Below are 25,424 nucleotides of genomic sequence, written 5' to 3'. Positions count from 1 at the left end.
AGAAAATAACATGGTTGGGACCTGAGAGGGGACAATGAAGAAAAGGCACCAGTCCACATTGTCACCTTGCCCTTTATTTGCCTACCGAATTTGGAAAAACAACTATCTTCTGCTTAAAAAAAAAATTAAGGTCCAGGTGATTACCTAAATATAAACTGATGGCTTGGCTAGAATCCCGAGGAGGATCACAAAGCTATCAGAAGGTTTGCAACTGTTTTACACACACACACACACACACACACACACACACACACACACACACACACACACACACACACACACACACACGGAAAGCAACCATTTCTGTGTTCCTCAATTTCCTGTTCTTTCCGGCCCTGAGCTGGAGGGTCACGGCCCTGGCAGGCAGATCCTCCTGTACTATTTCCATTACATTAAAGTCAAAGCTTTGGCCCAAAGAGCCACTTGGTGAAAGAAAGAAAGTCGTGGTCACCAGGTGGTCTGGGTATCTGGTATTCTCTGAGGCCTGAGAAGGAATCTGACTCACAGTCAAAGTAGCCTGTGAAACACATGAGGTAAGAGAAGAGGACACACACTGAACATCTGGAGGTGAAAATTGGGAGGCAATACAAAAAAAAAATCTTAAAAGAAGCAAGTAAAGATATCAAAATATATGAAACAGAAGCAAACATAAAGAAAAGCACTGAGTATAAAAATATTTGAAATAAAAATTGAGTGCTTGAAATACATTGCAGGAGTAATAATGCTTCCAAATGGATGTACTGGGGAGTCAGCTTGTGATGCACTTTCTGCAAGCATCTCTGAATATAAGAAATACATGAAAAAATTGGAGTAGAGAGTGAGGAGACAGAAGCAGCCACACTGAAATAGCAGGGTTTCCAACTGAGGGGAGAAGTAACACATCTTGAGGAAATAATGAACATCAGAAAGACCATAGAGATCCCACACCATTCTTAGTGAAAGTAAAGAAAACAAAGACGTCTTCCAGCCACTTCCTCAGAACTGAAGCATTCCCCAGTGAAGGAGACTCAAGAAAGTTACTAGATTCAAAAGACCTGGCCCCAACTACGTAAGCAGTGATAATTGTAAAGAGAAAAGGCTGGTGTTGTGGTTTGAATAGAAATGGCCCCCATAGACTCAGGGAGTGGCACATTATGAGGTGTGGCCTTGTTGGAATAGGTGTGGTCTTGCTGGAGGAAATGTGTCTCAGTTTACTTCCTGCTGCATACAGATCAAGATATGGAACACTCAGCTCCTTTTCCATCACAATGTCTGCCTGCACACTGCTATGTTTCCCACGAAGAGGATAACGGACTGAGCCTCTGAAACTGTAAGCCAGTCCCACTTGAATGTTTTCCTTATAAGAGTTGCTGTGGTCATGGTGTCTCTTCACAGCAATAGAAGCCCTAAGAGAGCTGGTTGGCCAAGTAGCCGAAAAGCAGTGCAGGGAGCTGCAGGAAGGCAACTTTTTGTGAGTCCTCACTCATGCTTGGGTGATCTCTCATTAACGCAGCATCACCCATGCCCTGTAAGTAACTCCAGCAAACCCATTGGTCCATCACGTTATACTTATAGAATCGTTTCTTTGACCTGCCATTGGTGCCTTATCCATGTTAATAAATGTTTATGGTTTCCCTTGGAAAAGTCAAAGTAAATGTTTTAAACATTCAGAGGGAAACAGTGGGCTACCTGTAAAAGAAGTCATGTCATACTGACATCACATTCTACAACAGAAGTACTGTGAATAGAATATATTTAAACACTTCAGTCTAGCCAGGGGTGGTGGCATGTGCATTTAGATTCCAGCACTGAGGAGGCAGAGGCAGGAAGATCTCTAAGTTTGAGGCCAGCCTGGTCTACAGAGAGAGTTCCAGGGCAGCCAGGGCTACACAGAGAAACCCTGTCTCAAAGAACCGGCGTAAAAAGAAAAAAAAAACCCTCAGGCTAGAATATCAGATCCAGGTAAAGGGTGCATTCAGTTGTGAGAACACAAAAATCCAGGGAAATTATCCCCCCAAAATCTAGAGACAAAGGAATTAGTACCTTTTAATATTAAACACACACAAATAAAATAATATCAATAACAGTGGAGCAGAGCTGGCTGCCCATACCTCAATTCCCTGTGAATCTTAGAAATGACAGCATGGATCTCAGTTTCTACTCTGGTACCTTCTAAACAACTGGTGCAATAAATAACAAATCAAGAAGATAAAAATAGACCTAAATTCATATATACTAAAAAAATTTAAGTCCAAAGAGACACCTAACAAAAAATAATCTCATGATCATAAATGATTTTTGTCAGGACTTCTCTTAGTAACTAACTGAAAAATCAGATTTCAAAGATTGACTGGGAGCATGGCTTATCAGGAGAGCAATTGCCAAGCATGTATGCTGCCCTGAATTCAGTCTCTAGCACTGAAAAAAACAACAATAATGCCAGGCATGATGGTGCACGCCTTTAATCCCAGCAGTCAGGAGACGGAGTTAGGTGGATCTCTGAGTTCGAGGCCAGCCTGGTCTACAGAATGAGTTCCAGGACAGCCAAGGCCACCCAGAGAAAACCTGTCTTGAAAAACCAAAAATAAGCATAAAAAAATAATTAGGTAACTCTGTCTTGAGATGCTTTTATCTACATTTAGGTATATCTCACTCTTTTCTGGGTGCTTACTAATACCCTTACTAAATATGTGTTAAAAATCCATTTTAATAAACTATGACTCTGCTTTTGAAAAAAATCACTAGGATTAGGGAACAAATTACCAAGCTGACATATCAGATACATGCACAGCAGTTGATAAGGATGCGCGATGTTTTCATAAACACTGGAACATGTCCCAAAGCCAAGAGACTGAGCGGGGAAGCAAGTCTCAACAGTGGAAATGACACAAAATATACTCACTGATATCAATGAAATTCAGGTAGAACCCAATAGCCAGAATGTACGGAGAAATGGAAATTACAAAACTATTTTGAGAGGCTGGAGAGATGGTTCAGAGGTCAAGAGCACTTGTTGCTCCTCCAGAGGACCTGGCTTTGATTCCCAGTACCCACACAACTATCTGTACTCCAGTTCCAGGGGATCCAGTGCCCTCTTCTGGCCTCCTCAGGCACCAGGTCACAAACACACATGTAGGCAAAACACACACACACACGTGAACTAAAACTAACTTATGTTCAGGGCTGGAGAGATGGCTCATCCATCATGAGCTCTTGCTGCTCTTCCAGAGCACCTGAGTCTGGTTTTAGTATCCAACTTCCTGGAACTCCACCATCAAGAGACCCGATGCCCTCTTCTTGCCTCCACAAGCACCCATACCCACACAGGGCATTCTCTCTCCCCCCGCTCCTCTGTGTCTCTGTCTCTGTCTCTCTCTCTCTCTCTCTCACAAACACACACAAATAAATAAAATAATAACAATACATTTTGTAAACCAGTAAAGCAGAGCTGGCAAGATAGCTCAATGGATAAAGTAACTTACTGCCAAGCCTAATGCTCTGAGTTGAATCCCTGGAACCCACAAGGTGGAAGGAGAAAATCAACTTCAAAAAGCTGTCCTCTGACTTTGATACAAGTACTATGCAAAGTGCATTCCCATGCAGGCATGCACACACACACACACACACACACACACACACACACACACACACACAAATGCACGCATGCACATATGCACAATAGATAGATAGATAGATAGATAGATAGATAGATAGATAGATAGATAGATAGACAGACAGATAGATAGACAGATAGATGCAAAAAAAACTCATGAAGAGTGCTTGGTGTCCAAATTACATAAAGATGATTTCATGATATATCAATCTTCTAAACGTCTACTTAAGAAGTTAAACCCAAATATTATAAAAATACAATCAGAAATCAAAGAAATATATAATATGGAAACCCCAGAAATCAAATTGCTGGCTTTTTTGAAGAGACTAATAATGGTATAGATGCAACTTCAATGATGATCCCAACCACCATAAACAGACTGGATCCAATGGCAACTTGGTCAGACTGATTTGATAGTACAAATCACTGGGGGTAACTATAGGCTAAGAACACTCATCATCCATGGCAGGAGGGGGGGCGCAGGAATGAACTTAGATCCCACCCTCATAGAGTAATGAGCCCCAGGTGAGTGTGGTGGCTCAACCTGTAATCTCAACATTCAATAGGCAGAGGCAGGAGTATTGCCCAAAAGTTCAAGACCAGCCTGAACTTAACAGTAAGTTTCAAGTCAGTCAGGATTGTATAGCAAGACTCTGTCTCAAAGGAAAATAAGTTCTAGATCAATTTAAGTTAAAACATGGTATTTGAATCAGGATTGTGGATGCAGTTCAATGGTAGAGCACTTGCCTATCATGTACAAGACCCTAGGACACCCCAACTTCAAAATAAATAAACAAACATCTCAAAGGAAAAAATAGATTATGATCTTGGAGTAGGGAAAGATTTCTGAAATAAAGCAAAAACAATATGAAAAAATACTAAATTTAAAGTAACTTCTGCTAAAGATGCCATTGAAAGGAAGAAAAAGAGCCAAATGTGGTAGTACAGGCCTCTAATTCCAGCACTTGGGAGGCAGAGGCAGGTGACTTTTTATGAGTTAGAAGCCAGCCTGGTCTACATAGTGAGCTCTAGGCTAGCCAGGGCTACATAGTTAACCCTGTCTCAAAAAATATTAAGTTCAAATTTTAAAAAGTAATGCTACTAGCTAGGCAGTGGTGGCACATGCCTTTAATCCCATCACTCAGAAGGCAGAGGCAGTCAGATCTCTGTGAGTTTAAGGCCAGCCTGGTCTACAGAGTAAGTTACAGGACATCCAAGGTTACACTGAGAAATCCTGTCTTGAACCCCACCCCCTAGAAAAAAATTAATGCTACTGGGTTGTTTCTAAGGATTTCAAAACAAAATGTTGCTTAAATACGGGCAAAATAATCAAGAAATGTATGAAGAAATATTAGGCTTCATCAATAAATAGTGCAAATTAAAACCTCTTTGAAAAACCGCTAAACATCAGAAATTAAACATCCCAAAGTCCAACTTGTAGCACATAGCATGAATGTACAAAATGTACAAGATAAGGATGCCTATATTGACATAATCATTTGGGAAAATAATATATGATGTAGGCAATAGAACTAGCACTCAGCAATTCTAATCCTAAGTATTATATCCTAGAAAGCAATGGCATAAACTTAGCAGATCATGTATTGGCATAGAGTTATAATACCTTTAAGCTGCAGAAGATAAGAAATGATACAAATGACCACCAGTGAGTACGATGAGTACCAATACAGCACAGAAGAGGGGAACTTGGGGGCCAGAAGTGGAGCATGGAGGCAGGGGGTGGGGAGGGCTTCACCAAGAGATCATGAGCAGACAGATGCAAATCACACTTTACGTGTTTGTATTTCCAAGACTCTGGGGCTGGCTTGGAGTGAGGCACCGCCCTTGGCCATCTAGGCCACTGATCTTCCACCACCTCACCAGCTTCTCCATCTTGTACTGTCTCCTCTCCATGTTTTCCCCTACATGCCAGCTTACTTTCTATGCTGCTTAGACAACTTATGATACCCATGCCTTTTAAGCGAGATGTTACACCTGTAACAGTTCTCCTAAAACCAACACTAGGACTGTGGGAAGTGCTCTGTGCCTAAGCTCACTCCTTCTCATGTTTAAGAACAGCCAAGGTGAGTGGGACTGAACCAAATGCTCTGGCATAATTCAGCCCTGCCTCTCATACTGCTGGCCTGTCCCCCCAGTGTCTTGAACCAGAAGAGCAAGCATAGGCCAGAGGCATCTGACCTGTATCTCTTACTGGGTACCAGAAGCCCCAGGGAATCTGGGAGCCTCAGCATTGAGGGGAGAAAGAAGGTTCACCTGAACAAGGCTATCCCTATAGCCTTGGTTCTTCAGCAGCATGTTGTTCCGCCACTGCAGATACTTCTCCTGGTGGGTCTGGATGTCCCCTGGGAGGGTAGAAGCCTGACGTTGGACATTCTCTTCATTGGGAGTGGGCTGGGGTAATGCGGCCAATGGCTTTCCTTCTGTGAGTTCTTCCTGGGAAACGGGTATCCCAAACTCTTGGCTCAGGTCTTTAACCATGGAGGAGGAAGGCAGCAGGCCTCTCATAATCACTTCCTTGAGTCTGGTGCTGTTGTGGCAGATGTCATGGATCCTGAAATGAAGAACAGCCAGCCATTCAGCCTCACCTGCATAATCATCCACATTTCACAGCAGACATGGAAGTTTGGGTTGGCCAGCGGTGCGGGTCAGAGCTGGTTTAATTAGCTAAGTTGGTCTCCTGACGTGTGCACCTTTCTCCTTTCCTCCAAGCCTACTAAATTTAGGGGCTGCCCACTGTATGCACTGAGTGTTTTTCTGTGACTGTGGCTTTATCCATGGTCTTCATCAGTCCCACACCCCACTAGGGAGCCACCCCAACGTGCTAGTTAGCCCTCGGCAGGTGGATCTCAGGGTCCTCCTGCACCAGAGAGGAAGATGCCATCACAGCTCACTCCTGCACAGAGCTGAGACCTGAGTAGCAGTACTACCTCTCCAGGCCCAGGACTTCCTGTTGGTAGCAGTGGGCTGTAGCAGGAATCTTAAAATTTCTTATTAATAAAATCAAACCTGAGGCCAGTTATTGGGGTGAACGCTGGAAGATCAGAGAGACAGAACAAGCCACAGCTAACCTCACCTGGCCAACTTCTCAGCTGATCTTGTTTCCCCAGACTGGAAGCCTCTGTGTCCTCATATCCGAATGGCTCTCAGCTGAACTGTGCTGCTCAAAACCTTAAAAGCTTAACCAGCCAAATGCTTCTAGTTTCTGGCCCTCACGCCTTATATACCTTTCTGCTTTCTACCACCACTCCCTGGGATTAAAGGCTCGCTTTCTGGGATTAAAGGCGTGAGTCACCATGCTTGGCTGTATCCTTGAACAGATGGATTTCTGCCTCTGGAATGCTAGGAGTAAAGGCCTGTGCTATCGCTGCCTATCCTCTATGTTTAATATTGTGGTTGTTCTGTCTCTGACCCCAGATAAGTTTATTAGGGTGCACAATATTTTGGGGAACATAATACCACCATAGTGGGCCACACCTATGTTGCCCTGCAGTGGACCTAGGATCCACACTGACACTGTCTGGGAACTTCTGTGTGCTACTCCATGCCCCCACTGTTTCCCAAGTCTGAAAGGAGGTCTGTGCCTGAATCTGTGGACCCGTCTCTTACTTAGCCTTTCTGGATCTCTGCTTCCTCAACCATCAGAAACAGAGCAGAGACACAGTCACTGTGGTTGCAGCACCGCATTCATCACTTTTCTTGTTGCTGTTGTCAAATGCTTAATAAGAAGCAACTTAAAAGCAGAGGATTCGGTTTGGCTTTCAGTTTGAGGGGATATAGTCCCTTATAGCTGAGAAGGCATGGATAGTAGGAGTGTAAGGTAGCTGGTCACGCTGCATTCACAGGCAGGACACAGAAGGAAATGAACGTTGGCATAAGCCTTCTCTCTCTCTCTCATTTTTATCCAGTCCACAACCCCAGCCCATGGGGTGGTACCACTCACATTCAGGGCAAGCCTTCCTTGCTCAGTTAATCATTTTTGGAAAGACTATCATGAACACACTGAAAGATGTTTCCCTGAGGATTCTAAACACCACTATGATGGAGGAATGTCTTTCTGTACACTGTGAATATGTGTTGCTCTGACTGGTTGATAAATAAAGCTGTTTGGCCTATGGCAAGGCAGCTTAGAGGCAGGCAGGAAATTCAAAAGGAGGAGACTCCCTCCTGCCATCCAGGGAGCAGCATGTAATGGTGCACAGGTAAAGACATGGAACACGTGGCAACATATAGATGAACAGAAATGGGCTGAGTTTAAGTGTAAGAGCTAGTCAGTAGTAAGCCTGAGCTAATGGCCAAGCAGTTTTAATGAATATAAGCCTCTGTGTGTTTACTTAGGTCTGAGCAGTTGCAGACTGGGCGGGACACAGGAAAACTTCAGCTACACCGCTACACTGACAATCAAAAGTAACTGTCACAAGTCTAACCTTGTAAACTTGACCGCTAAACACATCACTTAGAAATTATAACATTCTACTCCTTGATCCTAAAGTCTTATTTTTTATCTCATAATCTAAAATGCATCTAGTTCACCTCTGAAAGTCTCCATAGTGTTTAACAGTCCTAGAATTATTCAAAAGTCCAAAATCCAAAGCCTTTTCTGAGACATGAGGCAATCTCTTAACTGTGAGCTCATTAAAAATAAAGAAAACAAGTCACATGAGTCAAATATACAATGACCCAGAATAACATTCCCATCCCAAAAGGATGGGACCAGACCAAAGCAAGTCCAAACCCAGTAGGACAAACATCAAATCCTGAGGCTCCATTTCTAGCATCTGAAACTTAGGACAGAATTATCTGAGCTCCAAGCCCTCCAGCTCGGCCTCCAGCAGCACATTAGAGTTCATGGACAGATTCCATCAGAGCTCCAGTCCTCCAGCTTGGCCTCCAGCAGCATTCCAGCACATTAGAATTCTTGGACAGACTCCACTGTGCACTGATAGCTCTCCTTAGCTGATATCCTGTGGTCTTGACATCTCCAACATCCCAAGATCTCCACTGAAACTCAGCCCTTACTATCACAGCTTCATGCAGTGGCCTTTTAGGATCCCCCTGCAGGAACTCCAACCCTGCCACTATTGTCTGGCCTTGCTGGCCTTCACCAATCTTAGCACAAGCCTCCATGACTCCATTACTCTTGCATCTTTAGTGCCTGCCAATCCAGTACCATGTGGACAATGCTGCCAAGTTCTACTGTCAGTTCAAGATGTAGCCAGCCTGGACCACTTGGACCACAATGGCATCGGCCTCTATTTGCTGCCTCTGGTGGGCAACACTATCCCGAATAGCCCTTCAGTGGTATTCTCAGATTAGGCCTTCTTTCGAACGGCTTTACATTTCCATAAGACGGACCTTCTGCAGGTTGAGTCCAGCCCTTTGGTGCCTTTCCTATTGAGCACAGGGTTTCTCTGTAATGGAGCTAACCTTTAACAGTTACAGATGCTTTCTCAGCCACCCTGCCTGCCACTTCCTTCCCAGCCCAAACAGCACATTTTTATCTTTCTGCTTGACTTGTTGCTCTCTCTCAGTGTTGACCCAAATCAGAACAGAAAGCAGTAACTACCGCACAGCCTGGATGCTATCCTATCCTGGGTTGTCAAACAAAGTAGCCCATCCCTTTTTTCTATTCAATCTTACCAGAATACAGCCAGATTCTTTGCCTAAGTATAATATGAATGACCTCTAGGACATTAGAGTGCTCGTTTCTGTCTGGAACCTTACCAGCCAGGCCTCGAGCATCGACATTTCTCTCAGCTTTCTGGACTTCCAAATTCCTACCAGACTGGCTCATTAATCTGCTTTTGGCATTCTATGGTTCTCTGGCCCCCAGCTCCAAGCCCTTCCACGTTCTTCTCTTGAACCAGTTACAAGGACATGTGAACCACGGGTTCGTGTTTATCACAGCAACTCACTTCTTAGTATGGATTTTCTGTGTTAGTTACTTTCCTCATTGCTGTGATCAGCTCCTGGCAAGACTTAAGGGAGGAACTGTTCGTTTGGCTTACACTTTGCAGGGATACAGTCCACCATGGTGAGGAAACTGGCCACATCATGCCCACAGTCAGGAAGCAGAGAGTAAGAAATGTTGGTACGTTTCTCCTCTCTATCCAGTCTGAGCCCCCAGCCCATGAGGTGGTACAGTCCACATTCAGGATGTGTCTCCCATAATCAGTTAACCTATCTGGAAACACCTTAATAGACACACCCAGAGGTGTGTTTCCACAGTGATTCTAAAGTCCATCAAGTTGATAATTAACATCAACCATCATATGGTAAACACCTTTAATCCAGCACTTGCAAGGCGGAGACAAGCGGATCTCTATGAGTTCAAGGCCAGCCTGTTCTACAAAGTGAGTTCCAGGATGACAGCAAGGACCACACAGAGAGACCATGTCTCAAAAAAATTAACCATCACAAGCCATCTAATACAGAAAGTATTTTGTGAACAGTGGTTCCCTCCAATATAGTCCCCAATTATATTGCATCACTTACCAAAATGGACAGTCTAGGCTTTGCAGCTAACACCCAAATACTAGAGCATCACAGACCCTTCCCTGACTGTAGGAAGAAAGTAAAAGCCTTCTCTGCCCTGAATTCTAGTTTCATTGCTCTTCCTCCTGAACTTGTGCTCCCTGAACCCCGTATTCCCCTTCTTCTGCTTCACTGATTCAGCAGCACTAGCTGAGGTCAGATCTCCCATGCTTAGGAGAGGCTGTCAGGGTAAAGGCCAGCGGCTCTTCAAGGTCACTCTGTACTACCTCCCCTGATGCTCTGCTGCTCTGCTGGGCCCCAAGGGATGCACAAGGACTGCCTGCCCAGCACCCCTGCATCGCTGGACTGCCCACCCAGCACCCCTGCATCGCTGGACTGCCTACCCAGCCAGCACCCCTGCATCACTTGTTCCACATGCCCAGTTCCTTTTGAACTGGGATCTCACCAGGTTCCAGCACCTGTCAGTCAAAGTTGGTCTGCAGAGGGATGGTGAAACCCTCAGGACACCTGGAACAAAAGCAAAGCTGACAGGCAGGGAGGGCGTAGCAAAGGGGACATTTAACGCGAGAGCTGGCTCTTTGGCAACAGGCTTTCTCAGCAATAGAGAGGGAGTGTGGGACGGGGCTCAGGGCAGAAGCAAAGGGAAGTGCTGGGTCAAAGGAAAGGCTCCAGCCGATGTTGCAGTCCATATCCCCAGTTCTCACTGGAAATTATGTTTTGACCAGCTGCTCCCTCCTCAGATTCTTCCAGAATGTTCCCAGGGGAGCAGACAGAGCAGAGTTGCTCAGTCTAGTGGTAACTCCTCTTCCCGCTAACATGCTTTGCTATATCTCAAGAGAATCTGCATCTGTTTCTCCTGGAGCCTGGAAAATTCAGGGCATTCTTGTCTGCTGTCCCTATGGCCCACCTGGCCTCCAGATAGTGGGATGCCCCTCCTGTCCCATCCACACTCACCTGACCAGTGCCTGAAAAGCCATGCGTGGCACAGCCCCACGAACATAGAGCGCTGGGTACCGCAGGAGCAGCGACACAGGCCTGAACAAATGTACATGGTACAGAATGGTCTCCAGGTCAGCATACAGGCGATTGCGGAAGAGCAACCTGGAGTCATAGAGCACCTTGCATGGTACTTGATTAGAGGTAGTAACCCTAGAAAGAAGGAGGATCAGCATTGCCCATGGGTCCTGGGAACACTTGATGCCTTTGCTCTGACTAGCAGGTGTTTTCTCTTATTCTTATTTGTTTAAAAGCAACGAATAGAATGTAATGGTAGTAAACACACTTGGTAGACCCAGCCTGGGACTGTGAGAGCGGTGGTGGCTGAGGCTGGCTGCCCACATTCCTGCTCCTGTGTCTTCTCCCTGATCTTGGTACTCCAGCCGTAGCAACCTGGCAGAGTTCCTAAATACAGACCACCCTGTGAGTGCCCTGGGTGCTGCTCCTACTCCTTAAAACCTGGTGTGATCTGTGCCCAACCTCCTGTTCCCCCAGGAACCTCTCCTTGGTCACTATAGTTCCTCCTTTGTGAAGTGTTTGGGTCATTTGCCAAGCTTTCCACATAGATGTTTTTATTGCTGTCATACTGATTCATAGGACTTCTGTTTACAGTTTCTCTTGGCAGCCCAGCATGGCTTCATCATGATCCTTTCCTGTATCCCCTTCCTGAGTGCTGGGACCACAGGCCACATGCACACTATGCTCAACATGGGACTTCTTTATGCAGTCAGGATTGCAACTTTGTTCCATACACTGTAAATATTTTCAGTTTGTTGCTTTTATTTTCAAAAATTTATAATGTTTTGTTGAACAAAAATTACTCCTTTTAGTGTAGCAAAAAAAGTATCATTCTCTCTATTCTTTGTACCTTATTGAAGAAATTTTTCTCTAGTCTGATGTCATGAGTGTGTTTTCTTAATTGTCATTTAAATTTTCAAAAATTGATTTAACAAAAATATGAGCGTGGTGGTTCACATCTGCAACCCCAGAACTCAGAAAGTGCAGACTTGAAAACAGCCTAAGCTACTGAGTTTCAGGACAGCCCAGGTTCAAAGGGAAACTTTTTCTCTCAAAAAAAAATTCTTTTTTTAAAGATCAGATCATTATAGTCTAGCTAGCTGTGCTTAATCAATCACAGAAAAAGAGAACTACAGATCCCATCCAGCACCTGGAAACAAAAGCATACAGACTGAAAAGGGGGAGAAGTCACCCCTCTTAACATGATAGCCTATGCAGAAAATACCACAGAATGTACCAGAATAAAGATGAACAACTCTTTCATTCAATAAGTTGATTTATGAGCTTATGCAAATCAGTTGTGCTTCTGTAAGTGATCAAAGAATATTTGGCACCTGAAATTTAGTGTAGAATTTTCAAAATAACAAAAGTATAGGATGAACAAATTCATGGTTGCTGGGAATTAAGGACAGTTATAGAGGGTACACTTGATTACTATAGCAACAGGAGGAAATTCTCTGAGGTGGCAAATAATTCTGTGCCTTGATTATAGGGGTTGCATAACTCATATGTGACAGACTTCATGTGCAGCATGCTCACACGGCACTGTCAGAAACCTGTGTTAGCTTTCCTATCAGAGCGAAGTTTGTAAGGGTTACAGAGGGCCTCTTGGTCATATTTTTTAGTGTCTTGTTAATATATAATTACCTCAAAATGAAAAGTTTAAAACCTACATAGAGGGGCCAGAGAGCTGACTCAGTGGTTAAGAGTGCTTATTGATCTTGCAGAGGACCTGAGTTTGGGTCTCAGCATCCACACGGTGACTCTTAACCACCTGGAACTCCAGTTCTAAGGGATCCAGCACCCTCTTCTGTCTTCCATGGGCACTGCACACACAGGGTGCACAGACATGCATGCAGGTAAAACACTCATACACATAAAATGAAATAAAATAAATTTAATCAAAATATTAAGTCATTTTTTTAAAAAAACTATATAGTTTTTTTCTTGCTTGTTTTTGTTTTTGCTTTTCAAGACAGAGTCTCTCTGTGTAGCCATGGCTGTTCTGGAACTTGATCTGTAGACCAGGCTGGCCTCAAACTCACAGAGATGCACCTGCCTCTGCCTCCCAAGTGCTGGAATTAAAGGCATGCACCACCACTGACCAGCTTAGATTTTCTTTTTAAATAGCTGAGTTTGTTTTTATGAGTGGCTTGAAAGGAACTTACTTTCCTTTTCCTATGGAGAAAAAAAATTGTCCAAACACCATTTATTGAAAAATATCCTTTTCTACTATTTTTTCTACTATAGATACCTGTTTGTGCTTATCTGCTTTTTTTTTCCTTTTTGAAATAGAGTCTTACTCTGTTTTACATTACATGTCTTACTGCAGATCATACTACAGTCCACATTTTGATGATCAGTTGAAAGACATTTGATTTCTACTTTTTGACTATTATATACTATACATTCATTTACAGACTTTGGTGTGGATATAAGTTTTTGGTTGTCTTAGGTATACATCTAAAGAGAAGCAGAGAAGCCATGTGTTTCTCTGGTGTCTCTCAGCTTGTCAGCACATCAGGACAAGCCCCACAGTGGTAAGGTCCCCTCTTGGGTAGACAGAAACAACTTCTGGCCTCTTGATGTTAGTACATGAGGTCTGGGGTCATGAAATCTGCCCTCAATAGGAATTGAGAATCCTATTCCTCAAACAAGTAAAACCCAGCACACAAGGAACCCTCTCCAAGTGCCATGTTCTAAATCACCCCAATTTTTGTTTCATTTAAAAATGTTTACGCATTGCCACACCTTTAATCCCAGCACTTGGGAGGCAGAGGCAGGCAGATCTCTGTGAATCTGAGGCCAGCCTGGTCTACAGAGTGAGTTCCAGGACAGCTAGGGCTGTTACACAAAGAAACCCTGTCTTGAAAAAGAAAAAGAAAAAAAGTTTATGTATTATTGTGTGTGCACCATGGCATGGCATGGAGGTCAGAGAACAACTTCATAGAGTTAGTTCTTTCCTTTCGCCTGCATGTGAGTTCTGTGTTTAACTCAGGGCACTAGGATTACACAGAAAATACCTATATCTACTGAGCCAGCCCTAAATTTCCTTACTAGCCCAATCCTGAATTTCCCCTTTCCACTAAGACAGCTAGGTCTGCCTGTTGTCAGTATCTAGAGGACATTGAATTTGACCTTGACTTTGAAACACCTACTCCATTTGCCCTGTATCCAGAATGCCATGGCTTTACTTTGAAGGTGACAGAGTCTGCCTACCTGCTCTGGTAACTGTCCCACAGCCGCCTCAAGCCGTGTTCTGCCAAGCCTTCTAGAATAAAAAGATGGATCTTTCCATCCAGCAGATGGAAGCCAGTGAGCACATCTAGGTTCTGTTGCTTTTGGATCCTCACACGCACCCTGAAGGCCGACAGGATCTGCTGGATGTCCTGGGCAGGATAACTGTCCAGGTCCAGGGCTTTGGCATTGATCATGGTGATGTCCTGCAGCAGGTCCTGTAGGAGGACCAGCTTCTTGGTGTTGAACACAAAAATGATGCGGCCGAACTGGTTACCCATGAGGTCAAACTCAGGAGCTGTGAACCAAGCACTCAGGGGCACTGCGATGTCCACTCGGAGCTTGAGTAGAGAGTTGGCCTCCAGGTAGTTGCCCGTGGGTATTGAGCTGTGCTGGAGGACATCTGTGGGGGCCCGGAATCCTACAGACTTTTTCTTCCTCCTATCCTGGTTCCGGCTGGCAGACTTTGGCTCACAGTTATGGATGGGGACAACCACGTTCAAGAACTTATGACCAAGGAGGAGGTCAGCAAAGCTGACCCGGGCAACCCCATAAGGGTCCCATGTCTTATTCTGGGACTCAAAAGGGTTATTCTCTGTGTCTTTGGGAGAGATGAAAGCTTGGAGATTGAAGTACGAATCCACAGGGTCCTCTCCAAACAGGGCAGGTTTCCGGGAGTACTCCTCTGACTTTTGGTCCCTGTCATGGACTTCAACCACCATAGGGGGCCCTTCCAGGTATTCCCTCAGGTCACTGGGGTGCATGGCCCCAAGGAAGATGACATTGATATCCTGGAAAAATACATGAGTCCCATGGGGCTCCCTCTTGGTCTCATGAACTGGAGTATTGTGGAACTGGTATCTGCAGTACACAGGGGTGCACAGCTTCTACAAGAAAGCAGGGGAACAACACATTACACTCCACCTGTGTGCACAGCCTCTCCAAGAGAGCAGGGGAACAACAAGTTACACTCCACCTGTGTGCACAGCCTCTCCAAGAGAGCAGAGACAGCAGGTCACACTCCACCTGTGTGCAGGTAAATTGGAATTTTCAGCTTGACCCTAGCCAAAAACATTTTATAATAAAACAATGAAAAGTATTCTCCAAGGACTCAGACAAGACACAGTATCTTATAATATGGCATTCCAAAATGTCTACGACACGATCCAGAATTACATGACACACAAAAAGCCAGGAAAGAGAATATCAGCAGATACCAACTCTAAGATGACTCAGAGGTTGGAAATGTGAGGGTTTAAAGTGTGCTATTGTGGCCATATTACAAGAAGTAACAGCGGACTCTATTCAGAGTGTCTGCCAAGGTCACAAGTCTTGGCAGAAAGGACAACGAAGAACCAGCAGACACCAAACAAGAGATTAAAATCTCACTGGATAGTCCTGAAAACAAAATGGAGACAACAAAGGAAAAAGAGGTGAACTTAAAGAGAGAGCATAGAACTATGAAAGACTAACAAGGAAAAGGAAAGAATTCTGTGAGACAATTACAGTAATGTACTATTTGTACCATCAGAGTCCCAGGAAAAGAGAGCAGAAAGGACATACAAAAGCAATCAAAAGGAGTAATACTTGGAAATTGCTTCACTTTGGAAAAGACGTAATCTCAAGGCTCAAGACACTCAGTCCATCCAATCAGGCTTAACCCCAAAAGCTCACATCCAGACACGTCCTCACTGAACTGTTCTGTTTGGTTCTATTTTCAAAAAAGCAGGGGTGGGGGTGGGGGTGGGCAAGAAAATCTTAAAAGCAACCAGGAAATGATGACCTGTCACACCAGGAGAAGAGCAGTCACAGAGGCAAGAAGAGAGGTACAATGCTAAAAGAAGACCTCATCAATTTAGAATACCAAACCAGTGAAGATGCGTGCCAGGGATGAAGTGAAACGGATACTTGTTCACTGAGAAGAAAACTCAGATCCTTTGTTTCTAGCGACCATGCTTTAAAAGACGGCTAGTGTAGCTTCCGCTTGTAAGACATTCTAGCAAACGCAAACGAAAGACGAAGGATGAGCCTGCCTTTTCTGGGAACTCAGTGGAGAGTACAAAGCAGTACCAGCAAGGGTTAGCCATGTCAGCCAGCACAGAGAGACCTGTGGTTTCAAGGCCATCCTTCCGGGAAAAGGATTTTTTAAACTTAATCCGGTAACTTCTTATATACTTACATTTCAGAAGAAATGTATAATGTATGTGAATTTATCTTTTAGAAAAATACAATGTATCTATGTGAATATACTCACACTAAGATACATCATGTGTTAGTTAATTTTCCATTGCTGTGACAAACTCATGATGCTTATTGTGAGTAAGGCAACTTCTAGAAAGGATGATTGGCGATTACAATTCCAGAGGGCAGGACAGGGGCCCAGCATTGTCATGACAGGGAAGCTTGACATCAGGCAGGCCTGGTGGTTGAAGCAGCACACTGGGAACTCACATTGAAACCACAAACAGGAAGCAAAAAGGGTGAACGGGGAATGGCATGGAGTCTTTGGACTCTCGAAGCCCACTCCCGTGATGTATTTCTTCCAACAAGCTTCCTCCACATCTCCTAAACCTCCTTGAGTAGACCCACCAGCTGAGAACCAAGCATTCAACTTCCTGAGACTGTGGGAGACATTCATTCAAATCACCACACGTCATAGCTTCAAAAGGCAGAAAAAAAAAAAAGATCCTACAGTCTTTGAGGAAATGCCTTCAAAACGCTGAAGCATTGATTTTTAACCAATGAGTCTAAACCCAACTGTGTTGGCTAGTTGCTTCTACTTTGATTAGTTTGGTTTGGTTTCTTTTGGGTTTTATCAATTTGTCACAAACTGGAGTCATCAGGGGAGCTGGAATATCATTTGAGGACATTCCTCTATCAGATTGGCCTGTAAGCAAGACTGTAGGGCATTTTCTTGATTAATGATTGATGTGGGAGGACCCAACCTACGCCTACTGTGGGTGGTCCTATGTTATACAAGAAAGCAGGCTGAGACATCCTGGTCTACATAGAGTTCCAGGACAGTCAGAGCTACACAGAGAGACCCTGTCTCAAAACATAATAAAAGAAAAGAAAAAATAAATAAAGATATCAGGCTGAGCAAGCCATGGAGAGCAAGTCAGTAAGCAGTGTTCCTCTGTGGCCTCTGCTTCAGTTCCTGCCTCCAGATTCCTGTTTGAGCTCCTTCCCAGGTTTCCCTTAATGATGGACTCTAACTTTTAAGATATAATGAACCCTTCCCTCCACAAATTGATTTACTCAGTGTTTTATCATGGCATTAGAAAGCAAACTAAGACACTAAGCCAGTTTCCCAAGTATGAGAATATGGAATATGAAGATATTTTTGAACGTGAAATAATGTGGTGGTGGGATACATACTAAAGAATGTGTTTCAGCCAAACCAAAGAGCAAATAGAAGAAGAGGAAAACAGTCCTAGAAACCATGATCTAGAGAAGAAAGAGGGAACTCCTTGGATACACAGCAGCACTGAGCCTGGAGGGTTTACAACAGCAAGTACATATCTGGGTGCTGCTGCTGTGACAGGGAAGCCCACACATTTCTGAACAGGTCAGTGATCTCCATTTGTAGCACACTTAGGGAGCAGTGAAAAGTCTCAGGTTGAGTGGTTCCAACTCTCAGGAACCTCATCTTTTTATGTCTCTCTACAGAATCCTAAATGGTAAGCTGTGGGTGATGTTTCTTGGATTGAGCACCTGAAAGATTAGATGACACACAGTAGCCACCTGAGTGGGATAAGGAGGTGTTCTTAATGAGAAAAGCAGGCATTCATTCTTACCTCCAGGTCATGAATGGATAAAGGCTGGATCGGAAGGCAAGAGGCACACCTGATCTTTATGGTCAAGGGGTTCAAGTCTTGTTTTTGCTCTTCAGTCATGATAGGAACTTCGGTTTTTAAAGTCAAAAAGCAATCTAAAATGTCGGCAGACTTCTCACTGCCACGGCTGATGACCGTTTGCCAGCCTAGAAGGAAACATACACAGCATTAGCCCCCTTAACCCACGATGGCCAGAAGCAGGTTCTCGTCAGAAGTGTGACAAGAGCTGATGATAAATTCATAACCACAAGGGGTGCTAGCATCTTTGGTATAGGAAGGTACTCTGCGGCTACCAAAAGAGAAATGCAAATACCAAGGCAGCTACAAAACCTTGGATTTACAATGGCGTCCTGCCTGCATGGTATGCTAGAGCAATGGTGGTACAAAGCTTGTGGGAGTCACCAGCAATATCTGATTTAAGGCCCACTCCATGAGATGAGACCTATACTCAATGCTACTTGGGTGGCTAAGAACCTGAGACTAGATAGCCCAGGGTCAGGATAAAACTAAATACTACTGTTCTGGCATGACTTCTAGAAGACATAACATTCCATTGGTCTGGAAGCTCAGACACCACCCTCACACCCCCCACCAAAGCCACTTTGGGCTTCTAATAGCCTGAAACCTACAGGCTAAGAAAGGAATAACAGTGTTAGGAAATGTACTGATCCAGATTACCAAGGGGAAATTGGATTGCTTCTCCACAAAGGAGGTAAGAAAGATTATGCCTGGAGTGCAGGAGATCTTTTTGGGCTACCATGTCCTGGGATTAAAGTCAATGGGTAACTACAACAACCTAATCTAGGCAGAATGAAAGGGGTACAGACCATTAGGAATGAAGGTGTGGGCCACTCATCCAAGAAAGCAATTAAGACCTGCTGAGGTGTTCGCTGAGGATGGAGGAAATATAGAATGGGTAGTAGAGGAAGGTAGTTATAAACACCAACTGGGGTCACATGACCAGTGGCAGAAAAGAGGATTATAATTGACATGAATGTTTGTTGTATTTCTATAATAATGTGTTTGTACAAATATTTGTGTTTTCTTTCCTCAAATTTTTTTTATCATGCAATGTAACATCAATTAAGGTGGTATCAGTGGTTACCATATTTAAGTTTGAGATACTAAAAGAATGTCCCTCAAGGGACATTGCCACCTTTTCTAAATCTATAATGTGTTTTCAGTTGTACATGGGATAGTTATATCCTGTTAGGCAAAATTATGACCTGGTTAAATATATAATGCATTTGTAGTTGTATATCTGATAGTTACTGTTGTGGATATCGCTCTGTATAAATAAACACTGATTGGCCGGTAGCCAGACAGGAAGTATAGGCAGGACTAACAGAGAGAATTGAAGAAACAGGAAAGCGGAGAAGGAGACGGCCTGGAGCCGCCGCCAGGACAAGCAAGATGTAAGGTACCAGTAAGCCACAAGCCACATGGCAAAGTATAGATTAATAGAAATGGGCTAAATATAAGAGTAAGAGCTAGACAATGATGGGCCTGAGCTAATGGCCAAGCAGTTTAAATAATGTAAGAGTCTGTGTGTTTATTTTATAAGTGGGCTCTGGGACTGGCGGGACTTGGTGGAACCTGGAGAGAAATTCTCCACCTACAAATGGCACCCAACGTGGAGCAAGAGTTTCCTAAACCTGAAACCTGAGTAAAAAGATTCTAAAACAGAGCTAAAAATAGTTCCTAGTTGTCTCTTTCAAGTTAGCTACAGTGTGCATGTTTGAGCTACTATCTATGGCAGGTTCCTGGCATGTGCACTCGACCTACAGTATGGCAACAATGAGGCCTCTACAAGTGACACATTAAGCTGCGTGGTAGATTTAGCCTTTGACAGTACAAAACAAAAAGAGGTTTCTGGGATACACGCTGCTTTGATAGAAACATAGACCCACTATTTCTGAGAGTTGATGGCTCCCAGAGCTGGCAGAAAACGTACCACCGCCATGTGAAAAAGCTAAAGTGGGTGGAGCCAGCAGCCACAGCACGGTTTCAGTCTTAGAATACTATAGTTTAAAGCAATAGGTTCACAATAAAACTAATTCAAATAAAATAGTTTACAATGTATATAAAAATATACATAGGCTTGGCTATCCTCTTTTTTGGTGGAATGTAGAGTTAGGGACTTTATATTAGAAAAACAGTTGAACATTTTAAGTGGTATTTAATGGGCCGTACTAGTAGGATCCTAGAAGACAGTGATTGTTGAGACTAATGTAAATTATAACAGCTCAACTCAAGTAGTTTTAGAGGGGAAGAATATTAGTAAGTGGCCTAGAGTCCATTCTTGTGATACTTTGACAAAGAATGTGGCCGCTTTTTTGCCCTTGTCCTAAAAATCTGCCTGAAGCGAAATTGAAGAGTTTGGGATTGAGGACTTTGGCAGAGGAGATTTCAAGTCAACCTAGTATTTATTGACTGTGTCATTTGCTAGTAGTCACTCCTAATGCAGATACACAATGAAAAGGAGAAAATGGGGCAAGGAGAAGTATAAAATGCACAGTTTGAGGAGAAAAAGAACACCAGAAAATGTAATGAAGCAAAGTCCAGTGCTTAAGGAGATTAAAAAGCTTAAAGAAAAGCCTAGTGCTATATGGAATAAAGGGAGTGGTGACCACAGAGCAAGACCCCACCCAGCTAAGCTTCCAACTTGTGAAAAAGAATTAAAGAAAGCTTAAGCAGTAAAGGAAACCATGAAGAAATATGATTGTGTGTCAAGTTGGCAAGGGGTGGAACAGAACACTGATATAAATGTAACTGAACAAGGGATCCAAGTTCCAGACCCAGCAAGCAGCAGAACTTAGTAGCTTCAGCCACCTGGTCCTGGCTTTAGAGTCAAGAATACCAGGAAGGGTTCATGGACTCTCCCCCGTGACTAAGGAAAAATGCTGAGGACAGGCATGTGTCAGAGGTGTTCCTTCATGGAGGCCCAAAGAGGCCATTGTGTGAAGCTGTGAGGGTGAAGCCTGGATTGTACTGAAGACACCAAGACGTTGGAGATGCCAAAGTCGTGGGATACCTGCTGAGGAGAGTTTCAGAGTGGGAGTGGAAGCAGTCCAAGGGAGAGAAGCGTGTTGCAGTCAGCAATGCTGGAAGGACTTGGAAATGTGAAGAGCACTTTGGCCTGAGTCATGGAGATGCAGAATTTCAAGGTTTCTCTGTTGGTTTTCAGTTTTACTTTGGTCCAGTATTTCCTCACTATGCTCCCTTTTCCTCCCTAGTTGAATGGCAATGTATATTCCTTGCCATTGTATGTTGGAAGTATATGATCTGCTTTTTTATTTTGATTTTACATGAAGTTACAGTTAGATTGCTATGAGTCTCAAAGATTTTGAACTTTAAATTTTAAATGGTGCTGAAACTCTGATAAACTATGTGGACTTTTGAAGTTGGACTGATTGCATTTATTTATTTATTTATTTTTTGCATTATGATATGACTACAAATCTATGGAGGCCAGGGAGTGGAATGTGGTGGTTTAATAAGAACGGCCACCATAGGTGCATATATTTGAATGCTTAGTCACCAGGGAGTGGCACTACTTAAGAAGGTCAGAGGTGTGGCCTTGTTGGAGAAAGTATGCCACTGGGGCGGGCTTTGAGGTTTCAAAAGTCCAAGCCAGGACCAGTGGCTCTCTCCTTTCCTCCTGTCTGTGGATTCAAATGTAGAACTCTCAGCTGCTTCTCCAACACCATGTCTGCTTGCATGCTGCCATGCTTCTCGCCATGATGATAATGAACTAAACCTCTGAAACTGTAAGCAAGCCCCCAGTTAAATATTTTCCTTTATATGAGTTGCCTTTATTTATTTAATTTTTAAATAAAGATTCATACTACAGGGGAAAGCCTTTAAGAAGAATCAGAATACTGGACGTGGTGGCAATCATTTGTGATCCTAGCACACAGAGAATGAGGCAGGAGATGTTCAAGTTCCAGGGCAGCCTGGGCTACACAGCAAGACTCTTGTTTCCAAAAATCAAGAGCTAGGATGTAGCTCAGTAGTAGGGGTTTTACCTAGTATATCCAAAGCTGTGGAGTCCATCCTCAGAACTGGAAAAACTGGGAAATGCCCACAGGTGGAATGTTGAATGCCAACATTCCAAACAAAAGTCTAAGCTCCCTAAGAGTACTGAATTTTTCTTATTTTATCTTGATCATCTAAAGGTAAGGTATATATTTTCTGAATCACTTTGAGTATAGTATCAAGTTCTGGTGCATGGGTGCCACCCACATAGAGATAACTGGTCCAGTGTGTGGCTCCTACACAGGTAGGTGACTGACTATGCAGCCACTGTTCTAGACCTATGTCATGACTACAGTATCCACTGTCTGTGTTCTTGCTCCATACTGGCCACATTTCAAGTGTTTAGTGGCTGTGTGGCTGGAGGCTAGCAGACGTGGAGCCTGGCCTTCACTTCAGACAGTCCCACTGGACAAGTTGCAGTAGGCAGCTAAATGAAAACAAAATGCTAATGAAGGCAGGCGACATCTGTATAGGTACCTGGAGCCGAGGGGTAGGCACCTCTTTAACTGTGGTTGTTCAACAGCTATCTGAAGAGAATGTGACGAGCACCTGTGGCATACCCCCTATTGCCCCTGCCACCCAGGGCACGTGGAGAACATGCAGCAGCACCTACAGGTGTCTGTAGCACCCTGTTCCCAGTTACGATGACCAAAAATGCTTCTGCCCTTACCAAGTCACCCTCATGAGACCCAATTTCCCAGAGGAAACACCCTGCTGCTATGTGAAGGAAGGAGAGGTGAGCTCTAAACAGACATCACTGTCACTTGATCCTTGAGACGCTCTTCTGGGGCTGCTGTCACTTTATGGAAAGGAAACTGAGCTTCAGACATGTTAAGCGATCACCCAAGGACTCTGAACTCTTACCCTGTAGAGTCACAGAACAGCACTGAGGTTGGGCTATGGGGCTAAGCTAAGTTCCAAGTCCAGGCTGCTAACTCACCCCAGCCCTCCACACATGATCCCCTCCTTTAATGTAAGAGTTCACACCCAAGCTCAGGATCTCCCAAAAATCCCGGAACCAGCTTCTATGATGATATAGAAAACCTCAGGCCTAACCTAAAATAGAAAATGTTTACCAAACAAAATTGTATGAGTTTTGGAGTGGATAATCTCAGGCTATGATTTCACGTTGAAAGCAGCTGGCCATGATGAGTCAAGGCCTTTCTAATTGACCGTCACCTGCAGTTGCTCTAAAGGGTTGGGGTTCATCTCTGCTCTCCCAATGATCTGTCACCTCCCTACCAGCCACTCAGAGTCCCTCTGTTGGCAAGATCCTGTACTGAGCAATGTACACACATTGTCTTCTGTGACGCTTTGACTGGACAGGTGTGGGGGTTGGTGCCATCTCAGAACCCAGCCTGCACCCCTCTACAATAGCCAGTGGAGGGCGCATACTCCTCCTGAGAGTGAAAAGCCAGAAAATGGTTTGGGAAAGGTTTGAAATTACTTTCTCTAAATAGAAAAGAAAAAAATTTCCCCCCACATTACTCTTTAAAAAAAAGAATTTAGGCCGGGCGGTGGTGGCCTTTAATCCCAGCACTTGGGAGGTAGAGCCAGGTGGATCTTTGTGAGTTTGAGGCCAGCCTGGGCTACCGAGCAAGTTCCAGGAAAGGCGCAAAGCTACATAGAGAGACCCCATCTCAAAAAACTAAAATAATAATAATAATAATAATAATAATAATAATAATTTAATCTAAAATGTATCCTGAGATTGCATCAAAATATATGAATATAATAAATGTCTGTTTATTGGTTGTCAGAAGGTGGAAGCATAATTTATAAAATGTGGAAAATCTTACAAGTCAAAACAATCCAATTTTTGCTCCACTACTGACCTGTATGTGCTGGGTAGGTTACTTAGCACAATTTTTTCTCACTAGAAAACCATGGTGACAATGAGAAACCCCTGCCCCCAACACCATCCTAAGCCCATCATGTGGATGGACAGAAGCTTCTCATGAGAAGTAAATGTCACAAATGGTTCATAAAAACCGCATCCTTCTGTTCCCTTTACCTCAAGGAGGACCAGTAGGAAAGCAGTCACTAAAGAGCAGCACCTTCTTTACCACACAAAACCATGACAGTCATTCTCACGGGTTTCCTTGTACTTTGGAGTCAAACACTCACATTGAACTCCTGACTCTACACTGGTAAGCTGTGTGATGTTGCAGGGTAGCTAACCTCCCCAGACCTGTGTTTCTTTCTCTGTAGAGTTGAGAGATTCCTGAGGTGACAGTGAGGAAGAAATAAGGGACAGAGCAAGATCTCAGTCACCACAAGTGTCTCACAGGTGAGCATTCTAAGTATGTGTTAGCTACCAGCAAGGAGAGGCATGACGGAGAGCTGGATGGAAAAGACACTCGGCTTCCAGGCGGTTGCTGTTGGCAGCTTCGGGTCTGCCTCCTCCTCTGTCTGATACTTCTTCACTTTCTTTGGACTTTTCTTCTTCGCCTCTGAGTCTTTCCCTTTTACTTTAGAACCAAAGGAAACAAATGTTAAGAAGGGATTTGCCATGCTTCGATATGCATATTCACATATGATATAGAGATCAGGAAGGTTCTGGAAGCTTCTAGAAATCAGGGTTATCTTTTGTACTGCTGTCTCTTCCTCACAACCAGAGGGATAGCTAAGCTTAGGTGACAAGCCATCATCAGCTATTGGCAGGTATGGAGTGAGGGTGTTCCCAACCCCTCTGAGACTAAGGTCACCATGGTGATGACACTGTACTGTGCTCCAACTGCTTAAGTCATTAAGTCCCAGAACAGCGCTGAGGTCGGGCTATGGGGCTGAGCTAAGTTCCAAGCCCAGTTCCACCTTCCCGTGGGAGCAGGGAGGGGCTTCTAACCCTAGATACCTCATCTGTCTAATGACAGCAGTGTGTTGGGAAAGAGAACAGGAGCAAAGAGGAAAATGCTCAGCTCAGCCGGGCCTGGTGGTGCATGCCTTTAACCCTGGCACCCAGGAGGCAGAGGCAGGGGGATTCACAGGGGTGAGTTTAAAACCATCCCATTGTACATACAGAGTTCCAGACCAGCCAGGGCTACATAATGAGACCTTGCCTTCACATGCACGCACGCACAAAAATAAAAATAAATAAAAAATAAAAACAGAAAAAAGGAAAAAGTGCTTAGCTCAAGTTGAACTCAGCCAACAGCACAAGCTGTTAGCTTGGGGAGCATGACAGCCAGCGGAAA

General features: G+C 44.0%; 1 protein-coding gene across 6 annotated transcripts in view; it reads right to left on the bottom strand.

Annotated features, from left to right (window-relative positions):
• Positions 1–25,424, bottom strand: part of Cfap92 (cilia and flagella associated protein 92 (putative)) — a 55,578-nt gene that overhangs the window by 6,632 nt on the left and 23,522 nt on the right. For 5 of the 6 annotated variants that reach the window (XM_052720109.1, XM_052720113.1, XM_052720112.1 and 2 more), the window contains exons 8-12: positions 24,549–24,701; positions 18,154–18,338; positions 14,339–15,243; positions 11,060–11,254; positions 5,867–6,164 (exon numbers count right to left, since the gene is read on the bottom strand). In XM_052720109.1, coding sequence (XP_052576069.1) covers positions 5,867–6,164; positions 11,060–11,254; positions 14,339–15,243; positions 18,154–18,338; positions 24,549–24,701 — 1,736 coding nt within the window. The remainder of the gene's footprint in view (positions 1–5,866; positions 6,165–11,059; positions 11,255–14,338; positions 15,244–18,153; positions 18,339–24,548; positions 24,702–25,424) is intronic. The other variant, XM_052720115.1, reaches the window with a different exon arrangement.

Source organism: Peromyscus californicus, unplaced genomic scaffold (genome assembly GCF_007827085.1).
Source record: "Peromyscus californicus insignis strain IS unplaced genomic scaffold, ASM782708v3 Scaffold_6__1_contigs__length_162567912, whole genome shotgun sequence".
In the NCBI taxonomy this organism is placed as follows: Eukaryota; Metazoa; Chordata; class Mammalia; order Rodentia; family Cricetidae; genus Peromyscus; species Peromyscus californicus.
This window is presented reverse-complemented; position numbering and strand designations above follow the sequence as displayed.